The sequence below is a fragment of the Camarhynchus parvulus genome, chromosome 9, assembly GCF_901933205.1.
Source record: "Camarhynchus parvulus chromosome 9, STF_HiC, whole genome shotgun sequence".
Taxonomy (NCBI): domain Eukaryota; kingdom Metazoa; phylum Chordata; class Aves; order Passeriformes; family Thraupidae; genus Camarhynchus; species Camarhynchus parvulus.
In genome coordinates, this window is record NC_044579.1 from 24,645,800 (window position 1) to 24,670,879 (window position 25,080).

At 45.5% G+C, this 25,080-nt stretch overlaps 1 protein-coding gene across 3 annotated transcripts in view; it reads left to right on the forward strand.

The window, feature by feature from the left end:
- The window catches only part of ST6GAL1 (ST6 beta-galactoside alpha-2,6-sialyltransferase 1), a 45,200-nt gene extending 37,550 nt beyond the window's left edge, over nucleotides 1-7,650 (forward strand). For all 3 annotated transcript variants that reach the window (XM_030954606.1, XM_030954607.1, XM_030954608.1), the window contains 3 exons: nucleotides 2,281-2,382; nucleotides 3,575-3,749; nucleotides 6,204-7,650. In XM_030954606.1, the coding sequence (XP_030810466.1) occupies nucleotides 2,281-2,382; nucleotides 3,575-3,749; nucleotides 6,204-6,445 (519 nt within the window). In that variant the 3' untranslated portion in view covers nucleotides 6,446-7,650. The remainder of the gene's footprint in view (nucleotides 1-2,280; nucleotides 2,383-3,574; nucleotides 3,750-6,203) is intronic.
- The last annotated feature ends 17,430 nt before the right edge of the window (nucleotides 7,651-25,080 follow it).

Sequence of the window (25,080 nt, forward strand, 5' to 3'; positions counted from 1 at the left end):
TTGTACATCTGTGTGCATAGGGAAAGATTAATGGATTGGTACTGACAGGAAGGCAGGAAATTTGGGAACTCCAAATCTGAGAATATGCTTGCAGGCCCACAAGCTTCGTAGTTGTTCTAAATAAAGAATTTATTTAATGTTGCCTCATTTATTTTCTCAGGCCTTGACTGGTTCATCAGTACTGCTGCTTTTTGAATGGCATGTTTTCCTGCAGTCTGACACAAGGCATTGATTTGCCCTGGGAAAGCAGTCACATCTTGTAAAAACAAGGGCAGAAGTACGTGTGAGGGGGTGCCAATGTCATGCTGGAGGACACAGCTCCTTTCTGCAGAGCTGACCAAGGGCCAGAGTACCTTGTTCTTCCCAGCCCTTGTTTCCAGCTCTCCTGGGCTGGCTTCTTGCTGTCACAGAGAGCACTCTCTGCTTTGGCTGCCTTTGCTGTTATTGGCACTAACAGTCTCTGCAGGGAGGAAGAGAAAGGAGATAGCACATCAGTGGAATGGAGGAAGGCTGTGGTGGGAAAGGAGAGCATGTTTAGATTGCAGGACGTTGACTGCTGGTAGCAGGAAAGAAGGAAATCATTGTGATGTGGCCAATAAATGTACTAAGGGATAGGGACTGTATTAACAAGATACTGTTACATGGTGAACTGGCTAAAGAAGAAACCAGAAAACCAATAGATCACTTGACTAATTGGGATCAAAAATCTGGGCAAGACAAGTCAGTCATGTAGTAATTTAAATGAATTTTACTACTTAGAATCAGTCACTATTAAACAACAAATGGACACTGAGGGTAAATGGGGAGCCAGATTCCTTCAGCAGACAGGTTCAGTGATTGTTAGCTAGCAGGCAGTGCCCAGAGCCAGCTCCAGTGTGTGGGAGGACACAGCAAGCAGTGGCTGTGGAGGTGCTCCCCACCTGGTTTCTTGTCCCTTTGCTTTTGTGCCTGTCACAGCTCTCTCAGGGTTCGTGTGCCTCTGCCAACACGCATGGCTATGGAAACAGTGAGATGGAAATAAAGTGCACGTGCCCCTCTCCATATCCCTGCCCCTGTGCAGTGCTCCATCCCACCTGTGCCCAGCTGAGGGGATGGCTGGTGCCAGCTGCTGTGCCCCTTTTGCCCCTGGTGTCCACAGGCTGCAGGCAGATACTCACACCTGCAGCACTGCACACTCCAGCTGTCAGTGACCTAGATATTGTAGCTACTGTAAGGAAATTAAACCAGGCAGTGCATGGTCAAGGCCGAAGCCTAATCCCATAGAGTTAAGAACAGATGTGAGGAAACTTTTTGCTTTTGGAATAATTCCCATCTGGGCTGGCTGCAGCATCCTTGTACTCTGGTTATTGGGGACAGCCTTGCAGGCAGCCAGCTACTGAGGCAGCCAGGATGCTCAAGGGCTAATTGGCTAGCTCATAATTAGATCTGTGGAAAAAATCAGGACAAATGGAAGCTGATTTGTATGATTTATGATTTCAGTGTTTACGAGCTGTGCCTGTACAGGTTATGGCTTTGGGTGGGTGGGGAGGACAGGAGATGAATTGTTTGATTAGGGTTGTTTTCTTGCTGCTGCAAACCTGGGTTGCCTTTGGGTGTCCCAAGCAGTGGTGGTTACATCTCTCTATGTATAGAGAGAACTCTCTTTGAAGCTTTCCTTCTTATTGCTGCTCTCAGGAGATTCCAACCTCCCCTGCCTGAGCCATCTCCTCCCTGCTCTACAGAGGCAATGAGGGGCTTGGCATGAGGCAGGATTGGCTGGGGATGCTGTAGTCTCTCGTCTCTTGCACTGATGGTCTCAGCAGGCTGAGCACTGGCTGCCAGGGTTCCTATTGCTGGGGGGAAACCCCCCACCTGCAGGCCTTTCTTTGGGTTAAATGAAGGCTCTTGGTAGATCCAACAGTGTATTTGCATTAGGCTCTGCCTGGGCTGCCCTGGTGGCTGCTGGCAGCAGCTGGTGTTGTAGTGCTGGGATCCTCACACAGGCTGGGTCACTCTGCAGCTCCTGTCCTTGGTGTGTTCCTGGAGATGGATGGATGGGAAACCTTGGGAAGCATCATGGCAGCTTCTCTTGTGACCCTCCACCAAGTCCTTTGCTGCTAGGCAGGACTGGCTTGGGTGTTGGAAGGGCACTGCTGGGGCTGTGTCCTTGCTGCACACAGGGGCCATGCTCACTAACCAGCAGTGGGGTGGCTCTGGCCATTGTCAGGTGTTTTATTGCTTGCCTGCCTGTTAATTCTGATAGTATACTGCATATCAATGTATCTGTTGTTGTTTTCCAAGCTTGTAACTGTTGAAGAGCAGCAGTTCCTGAGTGAACCATTATATAACACTGGAATCTTAATTGTCTGGGATCCAGCACCATATCATGCAGAAATTCATGAGGTAAGGCTGACTTTTTTGCAAGTAAAATGAGATTCACGTGCTTTGAAGTGCTTCTGTTAAACCACTTCCTCCTAATGTGCAATCACTCATTCCAAGGCCTTTCTTGTTTGCCTTTTTGTTTTATGGATATATCCGTGTGTACTTCTGTGGATACCCCATGGCTGAGTGCTCCTAAGAAAACACTTCCCTGCTTCTGATCCCTGTGAAGGGCCTCAGGCCAAGGATAATGGGTCACCACCTTCACCTTCCCATGGGCTGATGGCACAGGGAGCAGGTCACTGCTGGCTGCAGCAGTTGTCTCATTATAGGATGATTTCCTCTCTCTGACACTTAATCTAAGATTTGCTGGTGGTTGATGCTTGGATATTCCAAGCAGCAGTCAGCCATGGGGTATACTTGATGCATTATGAATGGATTGGGAAACCCTCTGAAGGTCTCTGTCAGCTTTCACCTTGGGTGTGCAATCCCCTGGCAATTCATTTTTGATTTTGAGTACAAAAAAGTGTTGTTTGATATGTGATGAGCTCTGGAGGCTCACGGGGAAAGTAGGTAGGAGCGAATAGTCCATTCTTTTATTTTAAATTCTGGCTGTAACTGAGAGGTCTTTGCATTCTTCCTTTGGCCTGCATTTCCTATTTCCTCACTGATATTTATTTCTGGGCCTGGTCCCACAGCTCCAAGGAGGCATAAGGGGCTATGGATGGCATGTTTAAGACTCAGTAAAACCAGGATGGGCTATTTCTAACATTGGGAAAAAAAATCTCAAAATGACTTTAGGAAAACATAAACCATTCCTAGTTTTTACTGAAAGGGGAAGTTTAAGGGTGCAAATCAGCTCAGCCTGGTTCAGGAGGCTGAGCTGGGAAGAGTTTTCTGCAGAATATGCTTCTTGGTATTGCAGTGTGGAGAAGGATCTGGGTCTGGAACATTTATGGCAGAGCTCTCAACATTGTCTGCTGTTGGGGAGTGCAAAATGAAATTACAAAATTGAATTACCATTCATTGAGATTTGGAGTTTCCCTGCTCTGTGTACTGAGTCAGCTCACCACAGTGACCCAGGGGGACAGTGAGTGAGGGTGTGCAGCAGGATCTTCTTCCCCAGCAGCAGCAGGTTGACTCATCCTTGTTTCCTGTTGGTTACAGTAGAGTGGGCCAGAAATAAAGAATCTGACCTCCTGTTTCTGTCTTGCAGTGGTACAGAAAACCAGATTACAACTTTTATGAAAGCTATAAGGCGTATCGTAGAGCACATCCAGAGCAGCCCTTCTATATCCTGAATCCCAAAATGCAGTGGCAACTCTGGGACATTCTGCAGGAGAATTCCCTGGAGCATATTCAGCCTAATCCACCATCATCAGGAATGCTTGGTAAGATAACTGCCCTCTAAACTTCTGGTTCAGTTTGCAGGCAGGAACTCTCCAAGATGCCTTTTTTCTAAGACAACTACAAATTTATGGTGCTTATCAGAGTTGTTTTTACAGTATTTGTCCTGTGCCAAAATTTAAGCTTCCTGTCTCCAGAGCAGCAGCTCAGTTGTATTAAAGTAAGTGGTTTGCAGCACCCCTCTGAAACAGCAGTCACAAACATGGCCCAGTTCCAGGTAGAAACAGGAGAGCAGGCTGCAACACTGATTTGTAGCTTCTAGTGCCAGAGCACTTCCCACAGGGTGCAAGAGGAAGGATGTGTCTCCTGCAGGCTCAGATCTGGTCAGGCAAATAAATCTAATTACTGTAAATGAATTCTAAGGGTGTGCCTGTTTCTTTTCAATGTATTATTTATATATAAATATTTGTGTGTGTATGTGCATAAAGACTTACTGGGGGTCTGTGGAAGGTCAGACTGAATAGTTGCCCTGAAAAGGTCAGTGATATGCTCTCCTCAGCAAAGGAACTGCTTTTTACATTCTGCTGTTGAAAACATTTTCTTGCTTAGTGGAGAGCAGCTCTCATGACCAGCTGAACGAAAAGGAGTGAACCTCTGAGGAAGCTGCCATGTATTTGAAATCACAACAGAGATGTAGGGTCTTGTTTGCCGCAGACTGTCCAAGTGCTGTGCTTCCACCCTTTGTCTGCTCCCACCTCTGTTCATCACTGCTGGGGCAGAGGCGCTTTCTGTCTCTGTGTAAACAGAGCTGCTTCATGATTTTGCCAGGCCCAGCACCTATTAAATCATTGCATCATTGCTTGGATATGTGTAGAGCAGCTGTGTAACAGCACAGTCAATGACTTCAGCAGCAGAATTGTTAGCTGGAGTTACGGGCTTGAAGACACACACGTCAAGCAGCCGCTCCTCCAGGGCTTAACTTTGGGCCAAATCCTCTTGCTTTTTGCTTTGTAAAGCAAATCACCTTGCCAAATTCAAGGGCATAGATGAGTTCCAGTTTCCACCTCTGTGTTCCCTGGAAGTCCTGAGTGTGATGGAAATTTTTCATTTGGAAAGGTGGATGAAGACATGTTCAAAATATACTTTAGGTTCTTTGAATGTCTTACAGTTCCTCATGGTCCCTGCTGTCTCATACTGCATAAATTGTCTGTTATGTTACACACTGATTCAGTTTTTCTGGTATATTCTTGCTATTTCTTGCACTTAGAAGAAAAGTAGCTGGTAACTGTGGCTTCCATGTGATCTGGCTGTGCCCAGCACTGCCTGGTGTGATGTCCTTGGGTGACAAGACACAGGAGGGCAGCACTGCTCTGCTCCGGGAGCCTGAAGTGCAGAGGCTGCTCAGTCTCTGAGCATCTCCCGGCACAGGCCCTTCCATGTTCCCTGCACTCAGGAGAGGCAGCTGGGACAAATGTGAAGGTCTCATCTCTGCTTATCCAGGCAGGTTTGAGATGGGCTGTTCGGATCAGCTAATTGCAGTGCATGCTTGGCAGACACCCAAGTTTCCATGAAGGTCACAGATAATGGTAGCACTCTTAAAAATTGTCCTTTTGGCCTGGCTGTCAGTGTAAACAATCAGCTGAAATCACGTTGATCATACACTTGGCAAGGGAGGGCTTCAGAAAAGAGCCCTGTCTGACCAGACTTGTTCTCTGCCCCTGTGTTCTGAATGTTAATAATGGAAACCCTTCCCTTTTGTCCTGGTTCAGAGCAAATTTTGCAGAGACCCCCAAAGGGGCTCCTCTAGGAAAGCAGATTCAATTGGCCCCTCCCTCCAACCGGTCCGGGAGAAAATACCTCCTTGGAGAAAAGTGGAAAAAAACCTGTTTATTAAACAATAAAACCTAAACAATATTAAACAATAAAACCCCTTGCTGCTCCAAAAGAGATGACAAACTGAGAAAGTCCCTCCCTGGGCTGCAGCTCAGCTCACTCAGTCTCTGATCAGTCCCTCAGTGCTGGAAATGTCGCAGGCCAGGCCCGGCCCGGTGGCCACAGGTGGAGCTGCCGGTGCTCTGCTGGGTGTTCAGTCCAGAGCAGGTTTGAACAGGGCCAAAGAAAAGGGAAAAAAAACCCCACAGTCCAGGGAACTTCTTTGCCTCAGCCAGCTAAAACTAACTAAAAGCAAAGGAGAGCTCTGTCCTGCTGTCTGTCCATCCTCAGACAGCACAGTCCAGGAGCAGGAATGTGGAGGAGTGAGTGCAGTGTCTGAAAACAAACTGCTGCTGCTTCTCTCCCCTCTTCACTATCTACAACAAGTCTTAAAGGTGCAAAACTCATTATTCAGCATAAACAGAACAGACAACTGGGGATAAAAGCATCATATAGTCAGCCCAGGACACTCTTGGAGCTGCCTGCTCCCTGCTGGCTGTCTGTCCCTCTGGAGTGTTTCGTGCTGTCTCTGGTGTGACTGGGGTGCTGCTCTCTGTCCCCCACAGGCATTGTGCTCATGATGACGCTGTGTGACCAGGTGGACGTGTACGAGTTCCTCCCTTCCAAGCGGCAGACAGACATCTGCCACTACTACCAGAAGTTCCACGACCACGCCTGCACCATGGGAGCCTACCACCCCCTCCTGTTTGAGAAGAACCTGGTGAAGCACATGAACCAGGGCACGGATGAGGACATCTACACTCTTGGCAAAGTGACCCTGCCTGGCTTCCGGAAAGTGCAGTGCTGACAGATTGGTTTTACTGGGTTCAGTTTTCCTTGACTTTTGAAGCACTTTTTAAATCAGGGTTGTCAGATTTGTTAGGTCTAAGCACTGGTGTGTTTTGACAGCTCTTCCACGTAGCAAGGCTTGCTCCTAGGACTTTGTTGACCAACTCTGAGCTGTAAGGCTCTCTGTGGTGCAGCCACTGAGCTGCATGAGTCACTGCAATAAATGGACTCCCAGTGGAGCCAGGCTCTTGCAGCACGTGGACACCTCTGGCTTCATCTCAGCTGATGACAGGGTAGGGGAGGCACAGGAGAGGCTTTCTAAGCAGAGATTGCACAAGTCAGGATCATACAGTGAACATAGTTCGGTTTGCTTCAAACAGCCAAAAACCTGGGCCATTGGGAAACATGAAAAATAGTTTAATATTTGTTCCCATAGTCAGGGGCTCTTCAGATTAGGGATGATTTATAGAAATGCTGTCAAGCTGTGTAATGATAAGTGACACTTCTAATCCAAAATATTTGATTTTATAAACAGTCTGTGAACTTCCTTCCAAATTGTAAGACTTCTGAAACCACTCAGGTGACATTTTTGGCAAAGGAAGAGGAAAGCAATTCATAATTCAGTGAATCTTGCAAGACTTTTTAATCTTCTTATTTTTTTTTTAATAATTTAAAATAAATTTGAGCAATCATTTACTTTTCCAGTACAGTGCTGGGCTTGGTACAGAAGAACCCTTATGATCAGAAAGGTTTGGGGAAGATGCTCCAAGGCACAAATGGGAGAATGCACTGGAAGTTGGTGCCTTTTTCCAGCTCTCTGCTGCTCTACCTTTGCAATTGTTGAATTACTTGCTGTACCCATTAACACAAACACCACAGAGCTGCTGCTCGATGAGTTCCAGCCCTCTGCAGGCCAACAGAGGGGATCTCTTGACTGCTGTGTGCTTTTCTGCATAGGTGGGGAGCAGGTTTGTCACTTCCATGCTTCAGGAGTGGTGGGGAGGGAGAGCATGCTCTGCTTCTCATGCTGAAACACAGGCAGAGCTGAGAAGGGCAGCTGCTTCTGCTCCAGGGACTCCTGTGGAGCAAGGTGGAAGGGGCAGTTCTGCAATCTCAGGGTGTTGGTGAGAACACCTTCCCTGTCTTCTGTACTCGTGTGTTTCATCATGTCAGTAAAGAAAGTTTTCTCCGGTTTTGAATAAATCCTGTGAAGTCATTGGTCTGGTTTTGGTGAGTGCTAAATGTCTTGTCCCGTGGTCCTGGGGATTTGTAGCAGCCTTGTGCCACTGCAGGCACAGCTGCTCCCTGCTCATTCAGCCCTGCTGCTCCTCCAGCTCGGGGCTGCCTTTCTGCACACCCATCTCTTGGCATGGGTTGGATCTGTCAGTGTTCACAAACCCCATACAGGTAGAAAGGTCCAGGTCCTTGCACCACTGCTCAGGAGCACCACAGTCCACTATGGAGTGCTGGGAAGGCAGCATGGAAAGCATTCCTTCTCACTGCCGGGGGAGGAGGGAGCTTACAGAGGAAAAGCCATGAGGGGTTGCTTGGGAGAGCCACAGTACTCCTCTCCCATCTCCACTCTTGGGTTTTCACAGCCCTACCTCTTTGTTCCTTAGTTTAAGGAGGTATCTGCCACAGCAATTTGCCTTCTTACTATGTGTTTAGTTGAGATTTCAATAGCTTCTGACTTTTTTCCTAGGCTGTTTCATCTGTTAATTCTCACAACATTATTTTCCCCCAACTCCCCCACTGTGCAGACCAGCCCAGGCAGCCTCCCTGGCTCGGGCTGTATAATGGATGGAGGGAAGCACAGTCTTGCCTGCTGCTCACCTGGGCTTCCAAACCCACCTGCTCCCCTGCAGGACTCCTACAAGGAGACAAAATGCCCAACAGATTCCCCAGATCTCTCAGAACCCTCAGTTACTTAGGGGCAACAGTCTTGCACTGAGCATGGAATTTCAAGTGTTATGCTAACAGTTTTAGCTACATCCAACATGGAATTCATTTACAGTCTAAACAGACTTTTACAGGAATTATGACAGAGCTTAAAATAAGCCAGTGATAAACCCTCTTTTTTTTTTCCTTTTTTTGTTTGCCTAGATTGAAATCTAGTATAAAGTGCAAGTGATGACAAATCTGGTATTTAGAAGAGCCAGGTAGGTGTAGGTTAGTGGGCAGTAACAGCTAGATTGTAACAAAAGTCTTGTTCTCCTGCAGTCTTCACCACTTCCAGAGTGAACAGCTTTCTGTCCATGTAGAAAGGGGGAAAAGGCCAACAGTGCCCTTTCCAGTTAGCCACTGAAGGACTAAAGACTGGAAAGGATGCTCTGTAATTACATGGGAAAGCTGGAAAATATTTCCAGCTGGAACCTACTTTTACCCCTCTTTGGCTTTGCTTTTTTAGAGAGCCAGGGATATGAGTGAGAAGAGATTATCTGGCCAGAGGAGGTGAGTGCCACTGGCAGCAGTCCATGGCTGGACAAGGAAGTGTTTGGGTGGTATAGAAGGAATGACAGGATGTTACTGGCAGGGGAACACTGGACTTTGTTGTCATTAAAGATTTTTCATTGTCTGGGCTGACAAAGCTGCCTGTGGGTTTTTGTGGTTTGCTTTCACTGAAGAAAAGAGGAGAAAAGTCCCAGAAATTCAAACTGTATGCACCTGAGTCAACACACCCATCCTAGGTGCCCTGAGAAGAATGGAGTGGGTGAGTGGGAACTCGATCGGACAACCCACAGTAAATCAGCAGTGATGGTTAAAGAGATACATGGTGGCACTCCCTGAAAAGAAACAGGAGCTGCCCCAGCCTTTGTTCCTGTGCTTGCAGGCAGCTGAAGGTGTGGGCACAGGCACGATGGCTCATCCTCCTCTGCTCTGTGGAGTCTGACGCTCTTGCCCAGAGCTGTGGGTGTCTGATTTCACTTGTGAATTGTACCAGCCTGGCAGGGAAACTGCAGCACTTGCAGCAGGCGATGACACAAGGCACGGTATGGAAGCGTCAGGCTTCACTTTGGAGCAGGTAATTGGTGTGCATGGCTATCCATACCTTAGTTGCTCTCCGTGTGCACTGATAGGAGAGGTGAAGTTTGGAGTTTGTGGGGTTACCTGGTTCAGCAGGGCATCCCCTGCAGCTCCTGAGCTCCCTGGGAAATGCTGGGAGCAAGCTGAGCCCCAGCTGGCTTTGTGCCCTGTAGGAATGTGCCCCCTGTTGAAGGAGTGACAAAATTACCCTTTGTCCCCTTAAAAAGGAGAGAAGCCCAGAAGTTTCTCTCAAGTTTCTCTCCTCTCTCTCTTTTACCCCTTTTGGGTAAAAAGACATCTCATAGGCCTAGGGGACTTTACCTCAAACTTAAGGATAGCCAATTGGACAGGAGCCAGAAAGTCCTACCTAAGCAATTTACTAGAAAAAGAAGAGAACAAATAAACTAATGGCTTTTGTGAGGTGGATTACCAGGAGCAAGAACCTCCTGCACCTGGATTGGTTTTTCTCTGCAAAGAGTTTGTTATTTTGCCTTTTATTAAACCTTTTTGTTTCCAACACTGCTGATTTTATGCCTCCAAAGGTAGCTGAGCTATCATGGGTGAGTAATAGACCTCCAAGAGCTTATGAGACCTGGCTTGAGGAGGCAACTATTACTGTGCCCCACTCTAGAAGGAGCTACAGATCCTTTTTGAAGACAGAACTTGAAAGGAAGAGGATGTGCTTATTTCTAGCTTGGTTTTGGAAGTGCAGATGAAGGTGAAATTGTGTCTCTCTCAGCTCTAAGCAAACTGCTGCTTCTCTTTTGCACCTAAACTCAGTGAGCTGCTAAACAGCCTTGGCTTGTGAAAGCTCTGGGAAATGGCATCAATGCACAGGAGCACTGGAGGGGGGGATCTGGTGTCTAATGCTCAGATCCTGTCACGCACAACTTCTGGGCTGTTGTGGCAGTGGTGTGCAAGGCTTCTTTCAGGGGATTGTTCCAGAGGGTTGCTAACATAGCAGTGTCTGCACTGAGAGGGGAAGGAGCCCTTCCAGGGGCCAGCCTTGGCACTTCTCATCTTCCACCCAAGTCCTGTGAAATCCTTCCCTCTGTAGGGAAATCCTTCCCTCTGTAGGTAGGTGGCTCCTGCTGCTCCTCATCCTCCAGGATGTCACCTCTGCAGGGGTTTGTGTCTCCAAGTTTCGCAAGGGTTTGCATCTGTGTGTTCATTTGGTTACAGTTAGCTTGTAGCTTCGTGTGTGATAAAGGGACTAGTTAATTTAAATTGCATCTTTTGACAGCCAGGTGGATGTGAAGCTTCGTGCTCTACCACTCACTTGTGTTCAGTGTACAATGAAGAAGACTAATTTAGGGGAGAAAAATTAAGCAATGAGTATTTGAAAAAAAAAACCAACTCCTCAGTTCAAGATATGTTTTAGGAAGATACATGGATGTTTGCAAAAGCAGAATGGAAGATGAGCAGGGAAAATCAGGCATGAGAGATAGTTTGAAAAAGTGTTTGTTTAGTGCAATTTGTTCCAAATAAGTCTCTTAAAGCCAGAGGAGGGCAGGAGCAGAGGGAGTGGACTGAAAGTGGTTTGAAGTGAGTGACTTCTGGCACAAGTTGGATCTCTTGGAGCAGAAACAGACACTTCCCAAACCCCAGTGAGCTTGGCTTGCTGTTTCCATCCAGGGCTGAGTGTGCTGCTGGTTTTGGATGTCAGTGTGCATGGAAAGCTGTGCCTGTGGGAACAAAACCAACTTGGAATGTCTTTATTTCCATTCCTGCAAATACCTTGCAGTGTTTTTCCTGCCTGGCCCTGGCATCCTTTACAAAAACAACACAGCGAGGTCCTTCCATGGCCAGCACTGCTTCTAACCTGTGACAAACAAAAGGGTAACAAGGGGATTAAATCTGCAAAATTTTGCTAATCCTGCTCCAGGACAGCTCTGCTGGGTGTTATCTCCTGTTCCAACCCCCAGCAGTTCACACAGAGCCCTCCGTGGGTGCTTACCTTGTACCCCTCTGGTGATGCTGAATTATTGTATTTGCTGGGAATGTCCCAATGAAGGCTGGAATGATGCAGCTGACTCCATGTTCTCAGAAGGCTAATTTATTACTTTATGATACTTTATTATATTAAAGAATACTATACTATACTGAAGAATACAGAAAGGATACTTGCAGAATGCTAAAAAGATAATAATGAAAACTCCTGACTCTTTCCAGAGTCCTGACACAGCTTGGCTCTGATTGGCCAAAGAGTGAAAACAACTCCCAGCAGAATCCAATGGAACAATCACCTGTGGGTAAACAATCTCCAAACACATTCCACATGAGCACAACACAGGAGAAGCAAATGAGATAAGAATTGTTTTCCTTTTCTCTGAGGCTTCTCAGCTTCCCAGGAGACAATCCTGGATGAAGGGATTTTTTCAGAGAATGTGAATGCCACACTGAAATGCCCTGGGTCATTTCAGGTCTATAAATGTGACCTGTCAAAATGGGGAATAGCTGAGTCTTTCTCTGGAAGTTAAAGACAAATGAAATGCAGGTGGAATTATGGTGGAAGTGATACCAGCATTTGTAGCACTCATTTCACTTCCCAAAAGAAAATAAAAATTACTAATATGTGTGAAAGTAGGCTGTATTTCATTAAAAGCCCGTTTCAGGTATATCCAGCAGCATAAAAATTGAAAAATAGAATTGCAGGCTCAGTGTGTAGCTTGTATATGACAAAATCACTGTTATTTATGGTGCCTGAAGTATTATATAAACACTAATTTTAACAAGTATACAGATGGGGAACTTCCTTAGTTTTCTCCTGCTCAGCTGAGTGTTCCACACCCATTCAGAAAAGCCAAATGGCTGCACTGCCATGGAAAATGCTCCCAAAAAACGGAATCTGATCTTTAACTGGGATAAGGCACTGAAGTGTCCTCCCATCAAGGAAGCTATAAATCATTTTCATGAATTGACAATCTGTCTCCCCTCCCAGCTGCCTGTTTTATCCATGGGTATCTTCACAGACATTATCCTCCTTGATTCTTTCTGGGTTTACCAAAGATACATTAAAGGCACACATTTCTTAAGTAAATATGTTGGGAGGGGCCATTTGCACTGGAATTTAGGAAAAGGGCTGAGCACATGTTAAGGCTGGAACTCCAGTGCCTGGGACAAAGTGCAGAGCAGTTTCTTGCTAGGGGAACAGGGTTTTTTAGGGAATTTGGAAGATGCTGTCTTGTCCCAGGTGCCAATTTAAAGCTGTCTATATAGGATGTGTGAACCAGGACTGAAGCCAAAGAATTTAAGAGAAACAACAAAAAAAAGTTTTGTTAGAACTGAGATGCTCAAAGCAGTTTTGACAAGAAGCAACTTAATCTTGTTGAACTGTCATGGCAGATAATTTGAGTCTGACCAGGCTAGTTGTGACCCATAGGTTAGATAAACTCTTTTCTTATTTTTAATAAGAATTATAATTTGCATAAATAAGATAAGCAGTCTCTTGTTTGTTTTTCTTTCCTGCTTCCAGTTCTAGACCTTGTTTGTGTAGGGGGAGATTGGTGAGTGACTGGGACAAGGAGATGCAGATTTGGCTTTGGCATGAGGTAACTGTGTGGGTAAGTTGTGTATCCTGGCAGCAGCCTGGGCTCCTGTGTCCAGCTGGGTTCTGGAGGTGCTGTAAATGCCCCATCATGTCCAAACCACTGCAGCCTTGCTCAGTTGGCTTTGAGGGCTGAGCTCTTTGAGAGAGCCTGAGCTGTCTTTGCTCACCTCACAGCTGAGCTGTTGCCTCTGTGCTTCTCTGCTGATCTTGTGTGGAGGTCTGAGGTGTCCCAGGGTGGGCACAGGGCCTCCTGCTCTGGGTCATTCCACCCCCAGATGGAGGTGACACAGCTGTAGCTGGCAGTGGTGCTTTGCACTCTGCCATCTGACTGCCCTGCTGGTGAGGGATGCAAAAGAAGAGCCATAAAACGGGTATGTTTGCCTAAACTGAGCCCACACAGTCATTGCTGGATGGACTTGTCACTGCTGGGATACTGGGGCGAGGTGGGGGGCTCTGGGCACACCTGCCCTGCAGCAATGCCAGCCTCTGTGTTTGTCACTAGCATGGAACTCAGACACTTTCCCTGGGTGGCAGAGCAATGAAACCATCTCCTCCCTGGCTGTGTCCTCCAAGGAAGGAAGGTCTCTGCAGATCTCAGCTCTTGACATGTGTGATGCAAACCAAGGCAAATAAGTGAGTGTCAGTGGCTCTGGGGGGACACCTGGCTGGAAGCTGGGCCTTGGTGAAGCTGTGCTGCTCCAGGCTTCATGGTGGGAGTTTCATCCCTGTCCCTGGCCTGGTGCCTTCCTGCCTCTAGACACCCAAACCTGTGCCCTGAAGGAATTCTGATTTACTTTTAGTTAATAAAGAAATATAATGATGGTGCTATAATGCAGCACTGTCATACATGGCAGAGAATGGAAAAAAATAGCAAATGAGTAGCCCTGGTGGTATGTGTGAACAAGGAAGTGGTGTGTCAAGAATTCAGCTATTTTTACCACTGTTTGCCATAAAATGAACAGTGCAGGAAATAGTTTTAAGCTTGGTTAATTTTCAGTTCTCTTGAATAACTATTAATATTAAAACAAATCTTGTGTTCAATGGCCACATTGGCGCCCAGATTCCTGCTCCATGGAGCAGCTGTGTCCCCCCACTGCCCCTTCCCCTGCCCCAGAAAGTCTCCAAGGGCTGGAAAGGGACAGTGATGGCTGTGGGTTTCTCCCTTATGAAACCTCTGTGCTTCTCCTTTCTGCAAGCCTTGTGTACCTGTGGTCTGATCCCATCCCTGTTCTCTATCCATCCCTTCCTGGGAGCAGATGGTTTCCGTAGAGCTGTGCTTGATATTTCCATAACCTCAGCATGACATGGGTGCTTTTATTCACTAATCTGCAAGTGTAAGCAGTAAAGCATCTTTGGAAAAGCTGATACACAGATTAAAAGCAGCTGAGCTGTCCCATCACCTGAAGTCATGCTTTGTTTTTCTGCAAAGCGAGATTTGTCAGCAGGCTTAAATTCCCTCTGTGCCCAGCTGTCACTGTGTGTGGGGGGAGATTCTTGCAGGGGAGCTGCTTAGAGAAAAAACCATAAACACAGCAAAGTTCAGCCTTGTGCTTTGCTGCAGCTGAGGCTGTAATGCAGCAGGAAGCTCACTGGGGGTGAGGAGAGGGGTGCAGCCATGAAGGAATTTTACAGTACTGAGGAGGAGACACCAGCATTGTACCAAGTGTGTGTGGGAGCTGGGCACCACGCTGCTGTCAGCACAAGGACACCCCAAGGGCAGAGTTTTTGCATCCCTGGTACAAATGGAGGTGGGTACAGCTGGTTTTGTGCCAAGTGTTTTGTTACAAAATCCCTGGACTGCAAAGCTTAGCTTAATCCCTCCCAACTCCCCAAAGCCCTTGGGAACACCTGGGTATCTTGCCTGAGGTTTTCAGTTGTGATGAAGTTGTGCTTCAAAGCTCTTCCATGGACCAGCAAATGCCAGAAACACTTTACATTTTCCTTTCAAGCAGGAATGAGCCTCCAGTGACTGCTCAGTGCAAGCCTGAGAACTGCAGTGCTTATGGTGACATCTGTCTGACCTGGTCAAGTTAAAAATTTCCTCTCTGTTTGTTTGCTAATGTACCTTTTGCTTTGATTCATAAAGATAGTGATCTGGCAGAACTTAGTGCAGTATTTCCAGGAACACAGCTCTGCAAAACAGCTCTTCCTTTCAAGTCAGAAGGTGATTATTGTACCAAGAGCAGCGCTTGACACTCGTTCATGGCCAAACAATAACAAAACTCACTAATCATCCGGGAAAGTAACCAGGAAATGGCGTGTTGGGTGAGAATGCGAAAAGTTGTGCAATCAGTTTCAGGAAATTCTGTTTAATAAACAAAACAAAAGCCCCAGACCGACCTTACCAGCAGCATATGGTAAATATGGCAAAGCACTTGACAGGCACCTTCCCACTCGGCAGTCACGAGTGGCCTGAGGCAATGGGATTTTGCTGCAGTATAAATATTTTAAGCTCCTTTACTGAACCAACTCACAGGCACACGCATAAGAAATCCTGCAATGCCCCAGCAACTTTGCATCTGCAGATGTGACCAGGTCCTTGCCTGGTGCAGAACTGGAGCATCTCCCTGGGCTTTTTGGGTTTTTGAGGAGCCTGCAGGGAGGGGCTTGGTGCTGCACTGCTGGAATCCTTCCCCCTTTGCCTGAGCTCTGCAAAACTCTGTGCGATTTGAGCTCTTTGTGCACTCCTGGGATCCTGCTGCCTTTCCATGAGACGTGTGTGTGTACACATCAGGGGAAGAAGCACAAAACTGCAGAGTGAAGCACAAAACTGCAGAGCGAAGCAGGGGTGTTTGAGCAAGAATGGCAGCAAAGGGCATTCCTGGCTTTTCCAGTATTGGAAAAAAATGCTGGAAAATGAATAACCAAAAATGTTATGGTTTGATGTTGGTGTAATGTTAGTGTTTTTATGAAAATATATTTTTTTTAAATGTTTGTTGTGAGATGTGATTAGAAATAAAGTAGGTTTTAGTTTAGGAATAAAGGAAAGAACTTTATTAACTTGTAATATGAAAAAAGGAATAAACACAACTTAGAATGATTTTTTTTTTTAATTTTTACTATTACACAAAATAGAAGCATTCCTGGCTTTTCCAGTATTGGAAAAAATACTGGAAAATGAATAACCAAAAATGTTATGGTTTGATGTTGGTGTAATGTTAGTGTTTTTATGAAAATATATTTTTTTAAATGTTTGTTGTGAGATGTGATTAGAAATACAGTCAAGCAGGTTTTAGTTTAGGAATAAAGGAAAGAACTTTATTAATTTATGATATGAAAAAAGGAATATACAGAACTTAAAATGAATTTTTTAAAATATTTTTTTAATTTCTACTATTACATGAAATAGAATTTTAGATTTTTGATTTAGTTATTACTTTTTAGATAATTGACTTTTAGTTCATTAAGAAGAGAGGAGGTTTTTTTTGTATTATAGGGTTTTTTAGGAAATACAACTGAAATTTTTTTCTGGTTTTATGCTATGTGGTACTGTTTGGAGAACATTTGTTATTGTGATTTTTTTTATGTATAGTGTTTTTATTATTGTGCATGAATTGGAGTTGGTTTTGGGTTTTTTTTTTAAAGGATGTTTTGTTTAGTTTTAAAAAATTAACAGTTTTTTATTTCCAGGACACTGGGGTTTTTTTTATTTATTTTTTGGGGCTGAAGGGGTTTTGAGAGCAGAGATATTGTTTTTTTTTTGCTGAAGACAGAGGAGACTATTATTTTTTTGTTGTTGTTTTTGTTTATGCACTTTTTTATATAACATTCTCATACTTTTTTGGTTTTAAGTTATTGGGTTTTTTTAAATGCAGTTTTTGTGTTACAGGAAAAAATGGTTTTGTTTATGGTTGTATAAGAAAAGTTTAGCTAAAGGCTATTTTATTTTTATTTTGGGGTTTTTTTTTTAACCTAACAGTTTTGAGGATGGGGCACAGGTTGGAATTTGGGAAGTGCAGACATTTGCATGTGCTTCAAAATGTGAGCGGGTGTAACCAGCAGGGATCCTCACACTTCAGCTGAAGGCTGTGTGTAAGTGAAAATTTCATTTTCATTTACAAAGAAATTAGTTTCTTTCATTCAGCTGCTGTTTAATGAGCTTTGCCTGCCTTAATTGAGTTCCCAAGGTTGGTGCTTCCAGCCCATTCAGGTTGTCATGGGTTGCTCAGTGCCTTCACTGCCACTCTTTGGCTGTTTAGTTTTGTTGTATTTGAGGATGTTAAAGCCACTGGAGTAGTCTAAACCCAGCTTTGTGATCTGCTGCCACAGCTATTCCTCAGTTTCTCTCTCAAACTGATTATTTTAGATTATTATTATTATTATTATATCTTTTAGATTATTATTATTGTTGTAATCTGATTCTTTCAGATATCTGTCTGGAAGAAAAGAACTCAGGGAAAAAAAAGAGGCTAGAATATATCAAATGGGATAAAATCACAACCTCCTCCCTCCAGCTGCAGTGGATACTTCCCACAGTAAAGTACAGACTTAAATTAAAACAGCCTTTGGTACAAGTTATAAAAACTTGCACAATTGCAACTGTCTCATGACAAAGCTAGGGAATTGAGTATTTAAAATTGAATTGTTTGAGGAAAAATACCAGGAGCCTTGTAGTTTTCTCACATGAAACAATTTATTATCACCTCAGAGCAGCACTTGTCCATGTCTGGGGAGTTTCCTATGCCCAGTTCATTGGTTTGTGTTCAACCTCTGAAGTGCTCCTGTCCCTGAATTCCTTGGGGTGAGTGGAGCCAGCCCAGGGGTGGGACAGCACTGCTGGGTGAGCTGGGCCATGGATTGTTATGAGTAGAACAGCTGCCCAATTTTTAAAAAGGTTGCAGAGTTCACAGGTTGGGCCAGTTGCTGCCAGGGTGGAGTTCTAACTGTTTGTTATTGTAATCACCTGTCGTTGATGGTTAAGAATTCCCCCTTTTGTCAGTGACACCCTGCTGCTTCCTGGAGGATGGCACCCAGACAGTGAAGGGGAAGGGACATCGAGTCAGCATGCAAATGACATCGGATCCAGCATGGAACGGGAGAGACCCCTCACCAAACCTAGCCAAAAACCCCTAAAACAACGAGCCAACACAAAATTGATGAATCAAAGCAATGTCTAGACATGAGGAACAGAATCCAGTATCTGCCAAGACCCTTTTTATCTCTCGCCCCAACCTAAAGATGTTGGCTGGATAGAGGACCTCGAATGTTGAACTGAAAATCAAAGGATTTTCTGATGCTCTCATGAGGATGGAGCCCCCAGCTCTGTTTGCAAACCAATGGACACAGCTGCACTCTTCCCTCTCCTCTCATGTGGCAGGTGAGTGCGGACCCGTTGGTTCTCCCATCCGACCTAATCACTTTTAATAAAGGCATTAACAAGGAGAAAAGTCTCCTGCCCGTGTTTATTTCATGGATGGTGGGGAGAAGCCACACATGATGGATTTTTCCATCTTCTCCTGGGGGCTTGCAGAGGAGAAGGGAGAACAGGGAATGTGCTGCCTCTGGGCAGGGACCTGCTGGGGCAGCAGGGATGTGGCTCCAGCTGCCAGCAGGCTCTCAGGGCAGAGAGCTCCCTCCTCCATCAGAGATTCTCTGTTGTACAGGGTCAGGACACTCCTGTCTCTGTTTTCAATAAATTGGGAAAAAATTCCTACCTTTCTATCTCAACCATTTCAGTGTGTGCACGTGGCTTTTCCCCTCTTGTCGCTATAGGACACGAAAGAACACAAGCGCACACCGCTGTTCTCAATCCCCCAACAAGTAATCTTATTACAAGTGTAATCTTATCCCCCAGTGAGTCGCAGCTGGACCCTGTTACTAAAGATTAGGAGCAGGCCAGATGATAACAGGCAACACCTGTAGCAAATAAGAACTAGTGGTACAAGAGTGGATTGGTGGGATCTGGAGTCAGATGGCTGCTGCAAGGACCAGGAACAGTCAGTGCTCTGAGGAGATGCCCATGAGAAACATCAAGGAGGCATGAAACTCTGGTGATATGGAACCCTTGCATTATAATGATAATAGAACTCTTGATATATAAGACAACATGACCTGCAGAGCTGCTCATTGAAACCAGCTCTCTGGGAGGCTGCAGTGTCACCTACCTGGGTCTGACAGTGATTCTGTGAATAAACCTCTGCCCTGACACATGGGGCAGGTCAGAACCCCAAGCTGGGGTTTTGGGTTCCTGCTTTGGGTTGCACCCACTCAAAGCAGCAGAGCCTGGCCAAGCACATCCCTTTCTGTAACCCCCTCACCTGCCTGCTCACTTCCAGCAGCTCTAGATGGATTTCCTCTGTTCTCCTTATCTTACTTATTTTATTCTTATCTGAAAGCAAATTCAGAGAAGTGCACCTAAAACAAACATGCCCTCTCTTTTCTCAGAAACACAGAGATGTCTGACGTGTTTGTCAGACATGCCTGTGACCTCCCAACTTAACTGAGCAATTTCCCAATGCAGCGTGGAGTGAACCTCTCCTCTGGTTTGGGGTCAGATGGAAAACTCAGGAGGGGGAGGCATTTCCTGCTGAGGGAGCTTGGAAATGTGCATGGTGAGCATGGGGCAGCTGTGTGAAACCAGGGCCCCTCTCCAGGAACAGGGAATCGTTGATGTCACTGAGCTGGATCCTGACAGCTCGGATCAGCCAGGGCTCCTGGTTCCATCAGCAGTTTCAGACTCAGCTGAAGATGTTTTAGCACTGGAAAGCCTGTCTGATTAATCTCATTCTCATTGACTTATCACTGTGTCATTTTCTGTTTTTTAATGCAAAGTGGTGGGGGTTTCTAGGCAAATCATATTAAAAACCTTAACATGTAGAATTAAGATTGAATGAAGCTCTTTCTGTTGCTAACCAGTCTTCCTTTATGCCTTGAATATATTTTTATCCAATCATAATAATTTTGGATTGAAGGGAACATTTTTGTTATTTACCATATTTATACGTTGTTGGAACCCTGCTTGCTGAGAATTTTAGACTTTGAGTGCTAACAGGCACTGACCCCCAGGAGAACACTGCTTTGACCTGAGGCCCTGGAGAAGGTTCCAAAATTGATTGATGGAACTGGGATTGTGGCTGTGGAGTTTGAACAGAAATGTGTAATATCACATGGTGGAAAACTTAGAGTTTAAGGTATAACAATATAGCAATATATATAAAGCAAGATGGAGGTTTTAGGGCAGAGGCTGCTCCTTCTTCTTGACTTGTGGAGTCATCTTGATTTTTTCCTTTGTTTTCCTCTCCCTTATTTGTATCTCAGTTGTAAGATCTGGTTTCATCTTTCAGGATGAAAACCACGGCTGATGTTGGGGTTTAGAGGTGGAAAACCCTGCTGTGCCTGGAGGGTGCCCACTGGATCCCAGGGGTCCCCTGGTCCTTGGCATGTCCTGTGCCCAGCTGAGCTGGGCACGGAGTGCTGGTGATGGAGGTGCCCTGGCAGGGTCTGCTGGGAGAGCAGAACCCTGTAGGGCGATAGAACATGAATAAATAAAGGTAATATAGGAAGTAATCTTACCCCCTGGAGAGTTGCAGCTGAGCCAATTACTAAGGATTAGGAGCAGGTCTGATTTAAACAGGCTGCAGCTGTAAGAAGAGTGTTATAAAAGAGTGGATTGGTTGGTTAAAAGAGAAGTGGAGTCAGTTGGCTGCTGCAAGGACAAGGAAGAGTCAGTACTTAGAGGAGCTGCCTACGAGAAACATCAAGGAGGTCAGGAACTCTTGCAATATAATGACAACGGAGCCCTGCTGGGCCAGAGCAGAGCCTGCTGGGTGAAATAAGCAGGGCAGGACACTTTTTCTTCTTTTAATGCCTTCATTAGAAGTGATCAGGTCAAGGTTGGAGAGCTTGATGGGTCTGCAGCTTCTCTATCATCTCTCCTCAGGGTGATTCAGAAGAAGAGCAATGTGCTGCTTTGCCCACTAAAGGGCAGAGCCATGGATCCCATCCTCACGAAAACAGCAAGTATTTACCCCAGGTTTGCAATTTATGCTTTGCAATCCAGGGTCTTGCCCTCAGCTGAAGTCTTGTGCTTAGGGCGAGGGGCAACAAAGGTTTTCAGCATCTCTGCAGGCTCGGTACTCTGTTCCTCATGCCCAGACATCACTCTGATCTCTTAATTCTATATTGGCTCGTTGTTTTGGGGGTCTTTTTGGTAAGTTTGGTGGGGTAGCCTCCCATGGCATGCTGGTCCTCAGGTTAATTTTGCATTCTCTCTGATGCCCCCTCCCACGTCCCCTCCCCTCGCTGTCTGGAGAGAAGAACCATCAACTTAGCCCCAGGCAGGGCCATCCCGATAGGAAAGGAGCAATTAGCTACAACGGCCTGTGATTACAGTAACAAACAGGTAGAACTCCACCTTGGCAACAACTGGTCCAACTGGTTTTGCAACTCTTTTTTCTCCCCAAAAAAATTGGCAGATTTTTTAATTATAACACTGGGGAGAGCAGAGCCCTGCTGGGGAAAGGGCTCTCCATGGAGTACAGAGGTCACCCTCGGCCTCCCACACAAAGAGTTTTTGTCATTCTGCCGAGATAGTTGAGATCTCAGTGGTTTTCCTGCTAATTTTAGACTTGTAAGATGTTTCTCATGGGCTGTTTATAGACTGGTTGGCTCTTCAAAGGCCCAGAGGGACTTTTTCTGTAGAGCAAGCCTGAGAACTCCACTCAGGGAGACCAGCCAGGATGTGAAAAACGCCAATCACTTGTTTTCAAAATTTTAAAAGTTTAATAGTAATAAAAATGGTTATAAAAATAGTAATACAATCAGAGTAAAAATAATTTGGACAATCAGGATTTAGGACAATATGAGACAATAAAGACAAAGAGTTACGGACGTCCAGGTACCTTTTTCCAGGCAGCATGGGCCCGGGAAAAAGGACGCCCCTCTAACAAAAGGAGTAATCTTTAAGAGCAATAGCCTGTTGCACAGACACCTCAGCAAGGACAGCCTGTTTTGGAGAGGGCACTTTCACACCTGACTGACTCAGTGTGCAGTGGTTTCCTACCTGGTTTCTGCTCTGCTGAAAAACTTGCAGCCTGACTGCATTCATTGCTTTGGGGCTTAAGGGGAGAGTTAAATCCCTCTTCTGCTCAGTAGTGCACATGGAGAGGTTTCTTCCTGAAAGCAAACCCCTCTGCAGTGAGGATTGAGCGTCCATGTGCAGGAATAAAGGCAAAGAAACAAAGAGTCCTCTCTGAGATTGTTATACAAGGCACTGTGCAATAATACCTGAAATTATTGTCTGTATTTGGGTTATGTAGATGGACAAGATGGGATCTTTTCCCTGTGTTTCCTCAAATTCCAATTTGATGGGAATGAATTGTTAAACTCGGGCAGTTCAACAAAGCAAAGGCAGGTAATTGGTCATCTAATGCTTGTATAAATATTTCCAGTTCTTGTGATGGAACAGGGTTGTGTGCACTTTGACTTTAATAATCTTCTTTTATTTTCCATCTTTCTTTACATAGATGCTGAAATTCCTTCTCCACTGTTCATCACTTTGGGCTGTGTAACTGTGTCAGCTGCTGATTGAGAGCCAGGGGAGCAGGAGCCTCTCTGTTCATTCCTCCCAGGTCTCTTGTCTAAGGATGTTTTTATTCTTGGATCACAGCAACTTCTGCTGAAGTGTTTGTGGCTGGCACTTAGTGCATTTTTACTTCATTTAGATCATTAGGGTGACACTTGCATGAACCCTCATCACTGGAGCTTCTTCCAGCATCTTTGCCTCAAAAAATCACTCCAGGCTTTTAAATCTCATCCATGGGAGATGCTGTGCAAGGGTTCACTGGGTGTGAGCAGCAGGCTTGGAGCTGTTGGATGAAAACTGTGACGGTGTTCACAGGGGCTCTTGGATGAGGGAAGAGATGAGGATCTGACTCCATGTTTCAGAAGGCTTGATTTATTATTTTATTATATATATTATAATAAAATGATACTAAAAGAAGAGAAGAAAGGATTTCATCAGAAGGCTGGCTAAGAATAGAATAGGAAGGAATGATAACAAAGGTCTGTGGCTTGGCTCTCTCTGGAAACAGCCTCTCTCTGCTGAGGAGCAAACTTTGTAACATTACAATTAATGCCACCTTTGTAATGAGCTGCCTGAAGGCTCTCTCTGCTCCACTTCTGAGTGGAACATCTCGTGGAAGGACCTGGAAAAGCTCTCAGTCTGTGTTACCTCAGTGCCAGATTTCCCTGGCAGTGCCAACACTGCTGCTAAACAGTGTTTTTATCTTTAAATCACAGCTGATAACCTACACTTCTTGCAAGAGAAGGAGTTCCCACTCAGCTGAGTGTTCCCTTCCAGCCTTCTGGCAAAGTCAAACCAGTAACACATTCAAAAGTAAAACTACATGCAAGCACATGTATGATGATCCAGAGCTGGAGAATTGGATGCTGCCTCCTCTCTCCTGCTGAGAAAAGGTGCTCAAAGCTCTTCAAAGGCAAGAAAGCCTGTGGGGGAATGAAAGGTGCTCTGCAAAAGTTGTTCACAGACTGCAAGTTCAACTGGCCCTGCCAGCAGGACTTGCTGGTGCTCAGTGAAAACAAGAAAACCAAGGAATCGGGTAAAGGAAAGGGGCTGCCTGGTGTTAATCTCTCCACTTGGGTTGCCAAAACATCATGGAAGTGTTGCACTGTGACCGTGTTCACAGGGGTCCCAGGGTGAGGGAAGAGATGAGGATCTGACTCCACGGTTCAGAAGGCTTGATTTATTATTCTATGATATAGATTATATTAAAACTATACTAAAAGAATAGAAGAAAGGATTTCATCAGAGGGCTAGCTAAGAATAGAATAGGAAGGAATGATAACAAAGGCTTGTGGCTCCACTCTCTGTCTGAGCCAGCTGACTGTGATTGGCCATTAATTAGAAACAACCACGAGATCAATCCCAGATGCACCTGTTGCATTCCACAGCAGCAGATAACCATTGGTTACATTTTGTTCCTGAGGCCTCTCAGCTTCTCAGGAGGAAAAAATCCTAAGGAAAGGATTTTTCATAAAAGATGTCTGTGCCATTGCACATTGCTTTGTTATGGGCTGCTGAAAGCACTGGTGTCATTCTGGTGTAATTAGTTCATCTGTTGTTGAACTTGCTCAGAGTTTGATGGGAAACCCAATAAACACAAAAGCACTTTCTGGGGGCTGGATGTTATTTCAGTTGTCAGTGGTGTGACTGGTGTTGCCCACTTTTTTGGGCAATGTTCTCTAAGGCTTAGGGGGTTAAAAGCCATCTAGCCCTTGTGGAAGGCAAATAAAATCAGTCACTATAGCAGCTGCAGTGAGTGTTCATCACACGAAGTTTAGTTCTCCCCTGGCCCTGTGCTGTGTAAAAATAACATGTGTGTCAGCTTCCTACCTGGCTGGGGCTGTCCTGCCCCAGAGCTGACAGAAACTCTGCAGGGTAACTCCAGAATGAGTGCTGGCTGTCCCCAGGTGGCAGGAACCCCAAATCCCTTGGGATTGAGCTCCCTGCAGCTCCAGAGGGTGCTCCTCCTCCTCCTGCAGGACTTGGGCGTGTTCTCTTCTAATCTGGGACCTTGGCCTTTTACAGCTGAGCTGCTATTTCTGGTCAATTCCAGGTGAGGCACAGGGGCCCTGAGAACTGATTTGCTTTAAATGAATTTTTAGACTGTGGGCCTGAAGCTCTCTTACAGTGGTGAGAAAACTCCCATTGCCTGAAGAGACTTTTCAAGGAGGAGAATTTTGCTGTCACTTTGGAAGTGTAAATTGAAATCTGGGGATTTTTGGTGTTGTTTTGCTTGTGCTGGTGTGTTTGTGTGTGTGTGTGTGTGTGTGTGTGGCCTTTTCTGTGTGTTTTTCATGAAATTGGTGTCACCTGGATGGTGTTATCCAGCAATTTGGCCAGAGCAGCTGTGGGCAGCCCAGGTCAGGTGCAGCTGCTGTCCCTGGTGCCACATGTGGAATGGTGAGGGCTGTGGTGGTGAGCTGATCAGGAGAGGAGGCTGGGCAGGTACCACAGGAGAATATTTTTATTTACATAATATTTATTATGTTTCCAAGCAGGGCAGTTACAAGCTGCTCTCAGGAGGTGTTTGCAGCAGGTTACAGGGTTAATGGAACAG